Here is a 16,386-nt window from a genome sequence, read left to right on the forward strand (position 1 = left end):
ACTAAAAATCTGTGTAATTAAATCAGTGCATACTGTGGAACATTCTAGGCATAGCAATAGCATCTCCATGGAGACAAGCAGGTAGTGGACCTCCACCAGAAAAGTTACATAGTATATCTTTATATTAGTAAACTAAAAATATCAAAGCTGAAACTTGCAATTTACGATTGTATTATAATTTAATATGAGTAAGTCTTTCTTTTGTTGTCTTATTAAAATTATTTGGATAAAATGTTTATACTGGTACCAGGATGTGTGCCTATTCTAGACCTGTCCCTCCTGGAGACAGTGTGAAATTGAGCATCTTAACATTATAGTGATTATATAAATGTATGATGATGACATTTGGCTTTTGAAACAGTGCGCAAGATGCAAAAATTGACTATTGGTGTTTATACTGTTTATTATTATAATAATGTTTATTATTACAATATTACTGTTGTGTGTGTCGCTATATTGAAGATCCACAAAACTCTTCAATTTCTAGAATATCTCTTGTAATAGATAAAATAGTTTGAGTTTGTCAATTTGTCTGAATAACTTGTTAAAATTTACCTTTATTTAACCAGGAAAGTCCTACTGACATTTGGAACGGCATTTTTAGGGAATAGCAGAGCCTATTGACAATGTTTAAATCCAGGCTCAAAACAGTTCTGTTTAGCTGTGCAGATGACTGAAAGGTTTTTAATCTGCACTCTTCTCTTTTAATGGTAATTTTATTATGGCTATTTGTGATTATTTATCTTTTGATTTGTGTGATTTTAATGTCTTTCTTATTCTATAAAGCACTTTGAATTACCTTGTGTACGAACTGTGCTATACAAAAAAACTTGCCTTGCCTTGCCTATTACACACATTTTTAGATGAAACAGAGCACTCAGAGGAAGTGCAGACAGTGCAGACATATGGAGAACATGCAAACTCCACACTGAACCAAATGTGTAAAATTGAAAACAAAACACATATTATGCAAGAGGGCATGTCAGTTATGCTTCCTTATATGTAATTGTTAAAACACAATGGAGGAAGAGATGTGAGCTTACTTGACCAACCAGACACAAAAACATTTGGCTATCATTTGTCAACTAAAATACTTTATTTTAGAAAGTATTATGAAGTCAGAAGTGTAATTGTGCAACTTTAATTCAGAATGACTAAAACTGAATTCCATTGCTGATGTTACTAGAACATTCCCCATGTCCTGATGTGAACCCGAATAGTTGTATTAGCCAACATCACAAATAAACCCAGGCAGGAATAGCAGCTGCCTGTATGGAGGAAGTGAGTGAAATGTTATTACCCTCATTATGGTTCCTGTGTACAAGCCAAGAGCATAGGGCGAGTACAGCATGTGTCCTCTGCTGAACTACGTAAATAAACCCTCATAAAGCTTTATTATGTTCCAATGTGAGGCCCAGTGACCCAATGTGTGTGGCACAAATCAACTCCTGGTTCACATTTATCATCTAAGATTGATCACTGATACACATAATTTACTGTATATAGGTATGTAGGTGTCTGTACTTTACTTAAGATAAATTTAAATCTTTACTTCACTCCATTTGAAAGCAGGTCTTGGTAGTTTTAAAAGTAAAAGTATTTTATATTATAGTTTGAGACTTTTTTTTTTTTTTTTATAAATCAAGTTCATAGTTTGAGCAAACAAATAAAAGAAAAGAAAAACAGCTGGAAGTTCAGTTGTTTCTTCTTAACAAAATTCAGCACATATCTTTATCAAAACCACTACATTTGAGGCTCCAGTAAATCTCAAAATCTGGACAAAGTACTTATTAAGTACATTAAGTACTTTAATAGATTTAACTACTTTAATACTTTCACTTAAGTCATTTTTCAGGTAATACTTTTACTTTTACCTGAATTTTTTTTGTTCTGATATTTAAGCAACAAAATTGATTACCTTTCACCACTGATCATAACCAACCACATTAAAAGCATTTAACATTTGTTTAATTTTTGTAGTATATATGCTATAGAAATTACTCATTTACTTTATACAAATGTTTTGTGACCCAGATAACCATAATAATGGATTAACCAAATGATACTGTGTCAAATAAAAAATCAGACAACATTCCAAACATTGTCTCAACTTGCTTCTTCGCAACAGGACTTGCTGGTACTAAAGCCTACCTCATGACTGTAATTACAGGTCTGACATAAATCTCCTCAATTCAGACTTATAGAAGGCAATATAAAAAAATAAAAAACACATTCAACATTTGCTAATCTAAGTACCCATAGACTCCACTCCAACCAAAACATTGTTGATGCCCAGTTAAAAAATCAAATCTATCTGTTACTGCATACTATTTTGCATACTTGTTTCATATTCAGTACATCAATGGAGAAGACACCACAGTATTGAAACCTTGAAAGAATGACAAAACCACAGTTAACAGGAGTCATCCATAGACTGAGGACATAGGATGTTTAGAGCCTTGTGTACATCCTTCAGAAATGCATGAGTCAATGTTACAAAATGCAAATATAGTATTGAAAGTGCTTTTGTTTTGGGTATGCATCATTATTATTGATGGCACTTCTTAAGGGGGGCGACAGTAACTCAGTTGGTAGAGTGTTTGTCCACTGATCCGGTTCAAATCCCGCTCTCGACATAAACATCATTGGTTGAGCGGTCAGATCCACTGATCTGTAGGTTGGCGGTGTGATTCTAACTCACACAGATGAATGCTGTCGTTGTGTCCTTGGGCAAGACACTTAACCCACCTTTCCCTCAGTGTCTGCGTACACTGGTGAGTGGTTCCTTGTTGTAAAGCACTTTAAGTGCCTTGAAGGTAGAAAAGTGCCATAGAAAAATGTGACCATTTAAAACAATTTATATAATATTGCAAAGGCCAAAACTTTTGGGAGCCATAGACTGTATATATAAATGGACATGGCTAGCCTGCTAGCCTCTCCAAATAGAACGTGATTATGGGCGTACTTCCGGCTCAATCGACTCTGGCTCCAATTCACTTTCTATTAAAAAACCCTCCCTCCATAACTGCTGCTGTCAGGCTCATCATTTTGCTCATATTAATCTGTTCTACATGATCCTGGTGTTTTTATTTAGCTATGTTGTCCATAAATCAAGATATGAACATTAATAACAGACCAATGATGCACCTTCTTTCTCTGAGGGCACTCCCGCTAATGTTAGCAACGGGTTTGATTGACTCCCTGCTAAACCTGTGGTGCGGGCAGAAAGGGGCGTGACCTTCAACAGCCTCACTCCAGATTGGCTCTTTGGTTGCTGTGATTCTCACGGTCAGGATTTCAAATATAGAAGTGGGCTCCCAAATCACCTCTGTAACTGCTAGCATTGACATGTTTACACCGAATGCTATTGGTGACATCACACTCACTTAGTCCACTTCTTTATACAGTCTTTAATCTGAATGTTTTACTGTTTATTGACTGTACAGGTACTGCCCTTTTTTATCTCAAACTGACATTTAAGACATTTAAACAGACCGGGAACAGAATGTATCTTACAGTAAACCTATGTAAACATTCCTTATACATAACTGGGCACTGACTTCTGATGTGGCACATTCAGTAAAGAAGCGCCAAATATGACAGGAAACTCAATCAGTTATGGGAATAAACAGTCATCTGAGGACAGGTGAAGCATGCAGAGCCACGTGACAGCAGCAGATCAACATAGGTACATGCCACTGCAGGCTCTCAAGACTGTACACTGCAATTACAACAACATGCACTATAGCCTAAATCTTATGTAACCGTAACATCATATGAATATGAATCTCTATGAAGTCATACATGACCTCAAAGTCTAACTGAGGTAAATGAGTATTTTTGATCTCAGGAGCAGAAAATGAGCACAATACACAACTGGATGTTTCGAGGCCATTTAATAGTAATGACAGGAGTAGTTTTAGAAGTGGTGTTATTGGTTTTAGCATAAAGTGTTGTGGTTTTGGGGATGTTGTGTCATTTTATATATATATATATATATATATATATATATATATATATATATATATATATATATATATATATATATATATATATATATATATATATATATACATAATGACACAACATCCCCAAAACCACAACACTTTATGTTTTCTCTTCTTGTGTTCATGGTGTACTGTAAATAATTACAGTTGTAAACAGGGGCCATTCTAGACATGGTCATATTACGTTGTAATAAAATTATAAACTGCAATGTTTCTTTCCACAATATGAGTAACATGATGTAATTTTGTGGGCTTTCTCTGATATATTTACGCACTAGTAGTAGAAGTTCCAAATGTCAGTATGAACATAGTGCTCCTACCTCCATGAGACTTTCAACAGTGAATCGTTCCGTTTACTCTATGCTGCTGTGTGTTTGTGACACTTCTTCATTTGTGAGGAAGCAACAACTTCATCTGTCAGCACATTGTCGTGAATATTCTGCAACAAAGATTAGCTCTTATTAATCAAATACATTTCAGTTAATTTTTAGGTCAGTTTTAGAAACTCAAATAATCATGTAAATCTGAGTACATACAAAAATTAGTTGCTGTATATGAAAAGGGTGAGGAAACATTTTACAGAAATTATAAAATCAATATAGACCGACACAGCGTGTGCAAAATGATCACAGGAAGAAAGAAATGGTGCTGGTAACACAGCACTATAAAACTGAAGTAACCTGTTTGGAGAGGACAACGATGTAGGCTACTGTTTATGAGTGAACATTAGACAGTATTATTATTACTACGGTCCGATATTTTTGAATGATAGGCTATGTGAAAACAATGTAGACAGTATTATTATTACTACGGTCCGATATTTTTGAATGATAGGCTATGTGAAAACAATGTTCACACTCTTACTACTTTAGAGTGCCGTGAATTCAGGCTTTTGTTCTCACCTTGCCATGCGCGTAAAGTGAACTACATGCACAGTTTTACTCTAAACTTCTTTTGCCTACTGTAGGCTGCTGATGAATCTGCTCACTATTTGTTGTACAAACATTACAGAGCACACCCCTCATCATGGCTTTAGCCTAAATGTATTTGGTGGTCCCCCGTACGCGCTGTCATCTCTGATGAGGATAAGAACAGGACAGTGTCGTACAGAGCAGGCGGGCCCGTCTCTCACTCAAACATACATCACGTACACTCACGTACACATACCAGGGAGCGGGGCCAACACGGTTCAGCTGAGGATAGCCTCCGTCCTGGGCTGAACTCCACGTTACAAATAAGAGCTGCGGCAGTCCAAGTGGAGCAGAGCAGAGGGAGGTGCACCTCACTCGCGGTAATATTAAGTAAGAGAGACGAGCGAGCAGCCTGTTATAGATCCATGGAGCAGCCGAGTTAGAGACAAGCAGCAGAGAGCGTACGATTTACGGACACTCTAACGCAAATTGGAGAACGGGACTAAGGATTATTTACAACAGGTACGGCACTCTAAAACTTTAAAAAGATTATCGTTCCGCGCAAGAAAACCTTATTTGTTTTTTGTTTATTGCATGTTTTGTTTTCCCCCTCTTTTGGACTATAGTTTACAATATTCGTAAGGTATATTTACGCTTACATTAATTATCTGTAACTAATTATTCAACAGTATAAATATTAGAGTTATCAAATAGCCTATATGATAATATTATATTATATTTTGAATACCAGCATGCTGAAGTTTGAAAAGGCTCGCAATGCCAGTGCTAGTAAAAATGCCTTCAGTTTCTCAGCAAGTTAGACCTTCTTCTATTATTATTTCACATATATAGGTCAGTGGAGTTGTTATTCAAACGGACTTACTACAGTTTATGAGGTGTTAAAAAAGGAGACTTGTCTTACTTGCCTTGTATTTACAACGGCCATTGTCCTACATTGCACTGTGCTGAGACATAGGAGGTTATGGTACGAGGTGCTCCCGTTTTATTGGACAGATGTAATAGGGTTACATAATATTGTGTTGTAATGGCTCTTACGTAACCTCCAAATCCCTCTCCTCTGTTTCTTCAGGGGATTTGTGTGCACTAGGTGGTGCTGTTGCGTCGTCTTCCAGTTGATCAGACTCCACTGTGCAGCCTTTAGTGCTCATCCAACAAAATCCAGGATTTGTTTAAGAAACTCAGGTAGGGAGTGTGTAAATGTGACACGCTTCAGTATTTGTATTTTTGCTGCAAAAAATAAATTAATAAAAATTTTATTCAGAAAATCAATGCAATTAATTCAAACTTTTAACCCCTAACAAATGATGTGGGACCTCTGTTTGTTAACAGGGTGGACCTGTGATTTTCTTGAATCATGTATGAAAAGGAAAGCATCACCATGCGGAGCCAACAGGAAACACCCACACTTCAGACCTTGGAGTCCCCGGGGGCTGCTACTTCCTACACTGATGAAACTGTATCTATGCTGACGTCAAGCAGCCTCCTGGCCCGATCGTTGTTGGGACGTCCTGCTCCCATCAAACGCAAAGAGAGCCCGTCTGCCACCCTGAGGCGCAAGCGAGAATTCATCCCACAGGATAAGAAAGATGAAGGCTACTGGGACAAGAGAAGGAAGAACAACGAAGCAGCCAAACGTTCCCGAGAGAAGCGCCGGATGAATGACATGGTCTTAGAAAGCAGAGTTTTAGCACTTTTAGAGGAGAATGCTCGGCTTAGGGCTGAGCTGTTAGCCCTGAAATTCCGATTCGGGCTTGTCAAAGACCCATCTAATGCCACAATACTGCCTCTTACACAACCCCCTCAGACGAATTCTCAGTATTACCTCCAAAGGGGAGATGTCAATATTCCAAATCCGATTCATAACAATAGTCACATAGCTCAGTTAGCATCCAGGGCTAACAGGGAAGCAGGACACATGTCAGAAGATTCAGGGTTCTCAACACCTGGCGGGTCAAGTGTCGGCAGCCCCGTTTTCTTTGATGACCGCCTGAGCGACCATGAAAAACTATCCCCACATCGAGGGGAGGAGCTGGGGTACGAGTTGCACAATTCTCCCAGTGAGATCCACCACAGCCCAGTAGTGCCAGCAGCCGGTAAATTGGACCAGCCAGACACATTCAAAAACCTGCCTCACAAACTGCGTTTCAAGACAAGTGGAGAGGGAAGTGAGCAGACAGGGGATGCTCAAAGTAAAGGATATAACATGGAGCATGGACATTGGGGTAACCATGGAGACGCAGAAGAGAGAGCCAGAAGATCCCCACAACAGCACCCCTCTCCCCCCACAGCTGGTCAGTCCCCCGGGCATGGCCACAGTGACGTTTACCGGCAGGAAAACCATACACTTAAGTCCCAGATCTCCTCCCTGACAGAGGAGGTGGCCCAACTCAAGAGGCTCTTCACAGAACAGCTCATGGCCAAAGTCTAGCAGTGCGAACAGAGCCAGGACAATTTGTGTTTGCTCATCAATATGTTTACATGACTACAATGCTTTTCTGACTAAAGATGGGCTCATACATTTAAAGAGACAATTTGCAACATTCTTCAGCCCTTTTTGGTGCTGTTCATCAAATTTCATTTTCATTAAATTCATTCAAATTAGCACAAAAAAGTCAGATATTGAGAATTAGAAAGAAGGAAATACTGTTACAAAATTTTCAGGGTTAACTTGCACCTTATGACTAGAATGTAAATGAAAAAAAAAATCTACAAAAAGGATAAGTGAATTTTGCACTAAAATCCACTATTGTGCATGTAAACCTATTGAACATGTCCAAGCAGTTTCACTTTCTGTTACATTGTTTTTATACCTATTGTAATGTAAATGTACGGTCTTGATCCCATAACTGTTGTCTGTATATTTAAATAATGGCTTTCGCCAAGAGCGCTGCAGACACAGGAAGCCTAGTGTAATTATGTTGTGTGTATAATAGCCTCTTTACCAACACTGTGACAACTACAGCAACATACTGTAAATCAGGATTACATTCAGACAGAGCAAACACAATGGGATATACAACGAGTTAGCAAAGAAAATATGAACACACCATGTTCCCATCACTGAAGCAGGTTTGTTGAGTTCATGTAAAATAAAACCTTTTCACAGGTAAGACCTTGTAACATTGTGACATTATGTGATATTATTGTAAATGTACTGGGGAGTCATATGCCCATTCAGGAACTGTAACTACAGTGATCTACTGTTTATGCATGGGTGAAAACGGTTTATAATGTTATGTCTGCTGTCTGTACACTTATATATTATATATTTGAAAATAAATGCTTGTTGTTGTTTTTTTTAATCAAAATGAATCTTGATATTTATTTCACAAATATATTTAACTTATAAATAGTCAGCATCCATTTATAATGTAATTAGTAGGCATTGTAAAGCACACACATGAGGCCTCCTTTAGGTGTACAGGCGTTGCAGAATAACCCAGGAAGTCAGTCTATGCTTCCCATTTACGTGAAGAAATCACGCAGATCATTTGAGGGTGCGTCTATAACAGTTACACAAGACAAACGTCTGAAAACACTTTAATTATAGCAAGAGCCGACGGCGAATTTGTGGCATTCAAACCCCACCATGTAATTACATCCACTGTAATACTTACGCAACACACAGTCAGTGGCCCGCACACTATGAACTTGTTGCATCAATAAACACAAGCGTCTGCAATAATGGCTAGGATGTCTGATCAATGCCACGAGAGGGTAGCAGAGACTAAAATTTGCTGTTTGAGTTTGCCACAACCTTTTATCAGTAGCCTTGTCTATTGGTAGTATAGCAAAAAGAGTATTAGTGGTATCACTATTACTATTATCACGTTTTTCATGTTATTATGATAATTCAAGATATTTTTATTCACAAAAGTTTAATAATAATGCATCTTGATGGGCTTAAAATTCAAATAACTTCAGAATTCAACGGGCTATTGGTATATATACAGTACCGATGTATATACTGATTAAATATTAGTGTAATGTAGTGTTTTATTAAAATGAAATAAGGTGAGTAATCCATTAATAGTCTGCCCACTCTGGGTGTGTCACTCACTACTGAGTCTCTTCTCGCTGCATATTAAGGAGACAGTACAACAGAGAGAGAAATAGACCTGTGGGCTACTGGGAGAGCAGCTAAATATATTTTGTACATTTTTGGCAAACCTAAATTAATGGCTTACTTTGGGCATCTCCAGAAACAGTAATATCTGAATGTGGTTATTACAAATCTATTAACAATTTAAGTCATCAAACCACTTAATAAATTGCTTCAAAACAATAATATAAATACATTATCTTTATTATTCAAGGTACACAATATCATTGCTTGAGTAGAGTGATGTTAGAAGCAAGATTTTAAAAAGTACTCAAGTCATGTAGCCTATTCATTTTATTATTATTATTATTATTATTATTATTATTATTATTATTATTATTATTATTATTATTATTGTTGTTGTTGTTGTTGTTGTTGTTGTTGTTGTTGTTATTATTTTAACATGAGTAAACACATATGTTTTGTTGCAGCTAACAACAGCCGCAATTCAGATACAGTGTAGGGGATGATTGAAAGAAAAGAAATAAAATGATATATGTAACAATTTTTAAAAAGTGATGGCGAGAAGAAAACTCTGCAACACAAACATGCTGCCACCTCACTTCACACCCCCTCCCTCAGGTCTGCCCCCCTTTTTTTATACTGAAAGGATGAAGCCTGTTGCTAGGCAGGAAGTGCGACAGTTGCCATGGGAACGCTCGCAGACCTATCTGAAAGGGGGGAAAAACACGGGGCTTGGGATAAGGATGGGGTGCAAAAAGATGAGGGAATGATGCAGGGGAAGACAGTGATGGTGGAGGGGCTGCATCTGCTCAGCCAATCAGAAGGCTTCCCCAGCAGCGCGTCTCTCATCCAGCCCAACGAGGAACAAAGAGGAGAGCAGGGACATGCGTGCAAAGGAATGGACTGCCATATTTGTATTATTAGTGTTTTTTTTATATATATATATATATATATATATATATATATATATATATATATATATATATATATATATATATATATATATATATATATATATATATATATATATATATATATATATATGCACACACAGACTGAGATACTGAGATGTCTGATGTTTTTCCTGGCATCTGCTGTAGCCACTCCTCCAGTTTGGGGGTCCCTGCCTCGAGAGCTGCAATGACCACGGGCACCACTGATACATTCACCTTCTAGGCCTTCTCCAGCTCTTCTTTGAGCCCCTGGTATTTCTTTAGTTTCTCATGTTCCTTTTTCCTGATGTTCCCATCACTTGGTACTGCGATGTCCACCACAACGGCTTTGCTCTGTTGTTTATCCACCACCACAATGTCCGGTTGGTTTGCTATCACCATTCTGTCAGTCTGTGTCAGGAAGTCCCACAGGATCTTGGCTCGATCATTCTCCACTACCTTTGGAGGTGTTTCCCACTTTGACCTCAGGGTTTCCAGCCTGTACTCTGCACATGTTTCTGTACACCACTATGCCTGCCACTTGGTTATGCCGCTACATACATGCTTTCCCTGCCAGCATCTTACACCCTGCAGTTATGTGCTGGATTGTCTCAGGGGCCTCTTTGGACAGCCTTCACCTTGGGTCTTGTCTGGTGTGGATGAGTGCCTCTGTGCTGTCCTTCAGTCCAGTTTTCTCAAGCCACTGGTAGGATTTCTTGATATCAGCCACTCCAGTTATGTTCCGGTGGTACATCCCATGCAGGGGTTTGTCCTTCCATAATGGTTTCTCCAGCACCTCTTCCTCTGTGCTCCACTGTCTGAGGCATTCCCTGAGCACATCATCTGTTGGGGCCTTATCCTTGATGTACTTGGATCTTAGATGTTTCATCCTGAACTGTGGCTCTCACACTCACTAGTCCTCAGCCTCCTTCCTTACGGCTCACGTACAGTCTCAGGGTGTTGGATTTGAGATGGAACCCACTATGCATTTTCAGGAGCTTTTGGGTCATATAATATTAATGGCTTACAATTGTGATACACTTTACAGGCTTGTCAAAGCCTCTCAAAGCACAACACTATAGTCATTATTCATTCATTTCCACACTTGATGATGATGGTGATGGTAAGCTGTTATTGTAGCCACAGCTGCCCTGGGGCAGACTGACGGAAATGAGGTTGCCGATCTGCGACATCGGCCCCTCCGACCACCACCAATCATTCGCGCACACACCACTTTCACTTGTCTTACTTGTCTGAGGTATTTGGCCGTGGCTGTTTTCCTTGTTTCCTTTTCAAGGTTGCCATTTGCCTGTGGGATACCAAGGTACTTGTAGCTGTCCTCAATGTCTGCTATTGTTTTTTCTGGGAGGGAGACCCCTTCTGTGTGGACTACTTTCCCTCTCTTTGTCACCATCCGGCTACACTTCTCAAGCCTGAATGACATTCCAATGTGCTGTAGATCCTGGTGGTGGGGATCAGTGAGTCGATGTCTCGCTCATTCTTAGCATATAGCTTGATGTCATCCATGTAGAAGACGTGACTGATGGTAGCTCCATTTCTGAGTCGGTATCCATAGCCTGTGTTGTTGATGATTTGGCTGAGGGGGTTCAGACTTATGCAGAACAGCAGTGGGGACAGTGCATCTCCAAATTTATATTTGATAAACACTGAAAATTATTATTGCAGATCAATATTGTTATTGATTAATCCACAGTATGGCATTAAACACATCTATCTCCATGGAGACAAGCACATGACATCACCAGGCCAACTAACAGGTCACAGTAAAAATGGTAGCAGTAGAAGAAGAAGAATTGCAAAATAGATTGCGACTTATATGTCATAATGTGGAACTGTATTTATTTACATCTTTATGGAGATAAGCAGGTAGTGGAGTTGCCACCAGAAAAGTTACATAGTGCATGTTTGAAGTGGAGAACAACCCGTTCTGCGTCTCCCCTTATCCTATCTAAACAAACCAAAAAAAGCAAGTGAAAGTACCTGGATTTTACAATATGAGGCGAATTCTGATTGGCCAAAGCTAAATAGTTTAAGGATACAGCTTCATTTCTCTCTTTGTGTAAGTAGCTAAATGAATATAAATGAATACAAAAAAATACCATTGAAGTCATTTTAAGAAATCCTAAACAACAACGGTACATTTCTTCTAACAATTACAAGCCAGCTGTGACTTTACAGCTGGCTTCCATGAAAGCGTTTACATTTGTACTGTTAGATAAGGCGTGTTAGATAAAGCATATACTACATTTACTGCATGTGATACAGTTTTGCTTTTGTTTTTGTATCAAACTTTTACAACAAACTACACACACACCCCTATTACTATTAAACCAACATTACAACATATCCCGAAAATACGATCTCTTCAAAAGTACTTTCACATCCAGGCAACAAGACAGTTTCACCATAAAGATGAGTGTGATAACAACATAACATAACACAATACAGGTTTGGCTTTTAAAACATGTGAGCAGACTACACCATTATATTACTGACATGAACCAGGTCTGTGTTGGAACACTAGTCTTGTGAATCATATCTATGTATAAATATGTAACCTGCATCAGGGTTTTACTGTTGCTACTGGAAACAGATGTGATTTATAAAAAGAAATGTAATTAAAGCCATGGTGACTTGAAGTTAATTGTACATGAGCAGGGAATAATTGGGGAAAACGTTACTACTAAAAGCATCATTACTATCACTCCTATAACTACACTTGAGGAAAAAAAATGAAATACAACTGTAACACAACACACTGATTAAGTGCACTTTCACTTTATAGGCAAATTTGGTAATCAGATTCAAGGACTTTAGTAGTAGTAGTAGTAGTAGTACTTTAGTAGTAGTGGACTTGTTTTGCAAAAAGAACAAAGAATGACAAGTGTCATGTTCACAATAACCTCATACCATTGTCTGTGTAATCGTTATCCAGGTCTGATCCATAGAAAAAGCCAAGTAAAATCTGTTAATTGCAAACTACAGCTTTTTGTCCAGTTGACAGATTTCACTTTTGGTTTTACTTATATCACTGCAGACAGGTTGAGCATCTGGAACCTTCAGCTTGAGGGGAGAAGCCTGTAGAAGAGGCAATGCTCAGCTCACTCCTTGATTAGGTTGGATAATCTGACTCAGTTTCACTTCAGAGTCAGGCTTCCATTAAACTATACCCTGCATTTATTTACCTAGAGTTGTGGCCAAAAATCCCTTGAAAAAACTTGAAGCATTTGTAATTGTAAATGGTCTCATCTCTGCACAGATCTGGCTTGGAACTTGACACACTTGTCAGATTGGCCGTCTCTGGGCAAAATAACTAAGCATGTGGAAGTACCTGGATTTTGCAATATGAGGCAAACTTTGACATATCAATACATACATGACATGCAACTTCATTTCAGGGTGGGTAGTACTTTTATAGCAGCATACTTTTACCTCCACTCGAGTAAAGTTTTTACTGAAGTAACAGAACCTGAGTTAACCTTTTGCTCTTCCCACTGTGAGTAAGTCCACAAGTGACAAACCCTTTATGTTGATACTACGACATGATCTTGTCATGATGCGTGTATTTCTGCTCCTGTTCTGCCTCCCTGTGTGCTCTCCCCCCTCCCTCACCTGCCTGAACCTGGAGTTGGGTGGAACTCTCGGCTCCTCCCACGCGCACCTGTGTCCCATCAGGGTAATCATCACCACTTGCCATAGATAAGAGGAGCTGGGAGAAGACACTCGGTGCCAGATCGTCCGCGTGTCCACGTGGATATCTTGCCTGCTTTTTTCATGTTTCTTTGCCTTTTTGCATCCTGCTCATTTTGGATGTTATACTCACCCTCAGATCCTGTCTCCTGCACTGCTCCAGCTCCCGCACTCCTGGCTCCGTTCCCGCCTGGCTTCCCCAACCTGGTATGGTACTGTTTCACCTTGTCTCCTGCACACTACGCCCTGGACCTCGCCCTGCACCCTGCTCCTTTCCCTGGCTCTGGTCTACTGGTCTTTGCCTCTGTGGCCCACGTTCCTGGATCCCAGCTTGTCCTCTGCACCTCGCTCCGGCTCCGCTCCTGGATCCTGCCCTGGACTCTGGCTCCTGTCCCCCGCTGGATTAATTATTGTGTTTGAACTGAATGTCACCATTTTGTAAATAAACACTGTAAATCTGCCCCGAGTCTGCACGTCTTTGGTCCATCCAACCCCACCGGTTATTGCAAAAATCCCTTGAAAAACTTGAAGCACAGACTGACATCTGATTAGGAACTTGCCATGTTTGTCTCAATGACAATAGTTAAGTTTACTGTCATGAGAAACATACCATCTCCATGGAGGCAAGCAAGTGGGAGACCTTCCAAAAAAAACAAACCATTAAATTATTCATCTTCTCCCAGTTGCTATAGTGGTAAGCCACTTCTGTTGCCACAGTGACCTTGGAGCTCACAGACACCGTCAATGGTCTGTCTGACCATCATTCACTGACATATCACATTCCTATGGGTGAAGTGTATTGCCAAATGATTGAACGTCTGACCTTCATATTGGAAAATGATTACTCTACCATCCAAGTCACAGACATAATCAAAATCAGGCCTATAACTACATCTTGGCAACCGAAAAGCCTTTTGTAATCTCTGCTCCAGTGGTTCTGGTTCTCATTCTCTCTGAGTTGCCCAATACATAAAATCTGTGCATGGGCGCTATTCCAAATTAGGATATTTCTTCAGTGCAGACACAATAAGAGCCAGAAAAGCTTCTATGGGACAAATCATGAAATCCTTACAAGGTCAAAGTACACCAGTGCCATGTCAACAGGAGGACTGGTGCACACGGCCAAACCTCAGCTGCAAGAACAGTTTGTACAAGTTGTTCCTCACAAAATCCACACAGAAATAAAAGTGATATCATTTTTAACTTTTAAATTACTGTACTCACACAGTGCAGTACAACAATGAATTATGTTTTTGTGTAGGAGACAAAGACAAGTAAAGTGCTTTGTTTGTTCTTATTCATACAAGTTAGCCAAAATTGTTTTTGGTTGTATAGGGGTAGAATATACCACTGTTCCTCAATCTGTGGTACATGTTCCATTGGTGGTACACAGGGCTCTCTTGCTTTATCTAATCTATTAAAGAAGACATTTTGTGCTTTTGTCTTCTATATACACTGAGGCAAATAAGTATTTGAACACCCTGTGATTCTGTTCTCCCATTTAGAAATCATGGAGGGGTCTGAAATTTTCATCTTAGATGCATGTCCACTGTGAGATAATCTAAAAGAAAACATTGTAGGATTTTTTAAAATAATTTATTTGTATGTTACTGCTGCAAATAAGTATTTGAACATCTCTCTATCAGCTAGAATTCTGACCCTCAAAGACCTGTTAGTCCCCCTTTAAAAAGTCCACCTCCACTCCACTTATCATAAATTAGAAGCACCTGTTTGAGGTCGTTAGCTGCAAAAAGACAAAATGCACAAGAGACACAAGAGACACAATTCTAGACCTCCATAAGGCTGGAAAGGGCTACAGGGCAGTTGCCAAGCAGCTTGGTGAAAAAAGATCCACTGTTGGAGCAATTATTGGAAAATGGAAGAAGCTAAACATGACTGTCAATCTCCCTCAGACTGGGGCTCCATGCAAGATCTCACCTCGTGGAATCTCAGTGATCCTAAGAAAGGTGAGGAATCAACCCAGAACTACATGGGAGGAGCTGGTCAATGACCTGAAAAGGGCTGGGACCACCGTTTCCAAGGTTACTGTTAGTAATACACTAAGATGTCATGGTTTAAAATCATGCATGGCATGGAAGGTTCCCCATCTTAAACCAGCACATGCCCAGGCCCATCTTAAGTTTGCCAATGACCATTTGGATGATCCAGAGGAGTCATGGGAGAAAGTCATGTGGTCAGATGAGACCAAAATAGAACTTTTTGGTCTTAATTTCACTCGCCGTGTTTGGAGGAAGAAGAGTACCATCCAAAGAACACCATCCCTACTGTGAAGCATGGGGGTGGTAGCATCATGCTTTGAGGGTGTTTTTCTGTACATGGGACAGGACGACTGCACTGTATTAAGGAGAGGATGTATTGCGAGATTTTGGGGAACAACCTCCTTCCCTGAGTTAGAGCATTGAAGATGGGTCGTGGCTGGTCTTCCAACATGACAATGACCCGAAGCCCGAAGCACACAGCCAGGCGTGGCTCCGTAAGAAAAATATCAAGGTTCTGGAGTGGCCTAGCCAGTCTCCAGACCTAAACCCAATAGAAAATCTTTGGAGGGATCTCAAACTTTGTGTTTCTCAGCGACAGCCCAGAAACCTGACTGATCTAGAGAAGATCTGTGTGGAGGAGTGGGCCAAAATCCCTCCTGCAGTGTGTGCAAACCTGGTGAAAAACTACAGGAAACATTTGACCTCTGTAATTGCAAACAAAGGCTACTGTACCAAATA

The 16,386-nt window shown here is 39.6% G+C and overlaps 1 protein-coding gene across 1 annotated transcript; it reads left to right on the plus strand.

Moving 5' to 3' along the window:
- The first annotated feature begins 5,122 nt into the window (after positions 1-5,122).
- nfil3-6 (nuclear factor, interleukin 3 regulated, member 6) lies at positions 5,123-7,975 on the plus strand. The gene is made up of 3 exons (XM_033971194.2): positions 5,123-5,440; positions 6,009-6,121; positions 6,269-7,975. The coding sequence occupies exon 3, from the start codon at positions 6,294-6,296 to the stop codon at positions 7,365-7,367; it is 1,074 nt and encodes a 357-aa protein (XP_033827085.1). The 5' UTR covers positions 5,123-5,440; positions 6,009-6,121; positions 6,269-6,293; the 3' UTR covers positions 7,368-7,975.
- Positions 7,976-16,386: the final 8,411 nt, after the last annotated feature.

This window comes from Periophthalmus magnuspinnatus, chromosome 8, assembly GCF_009829125.3.
Source record: "Periophthalmus magnuspinnatus isolate fPerMag1 chromosome 8, fPerMag1.2.pri, whole genome shotgun sequence".
NCBI classification, from domain to species: Eukaryota; Metazoa; Chordata; class Actinopteri; order Gobiiformes; family Gobiidae; genus Periophthalmus; species Periophthalmus magnuspinnatus.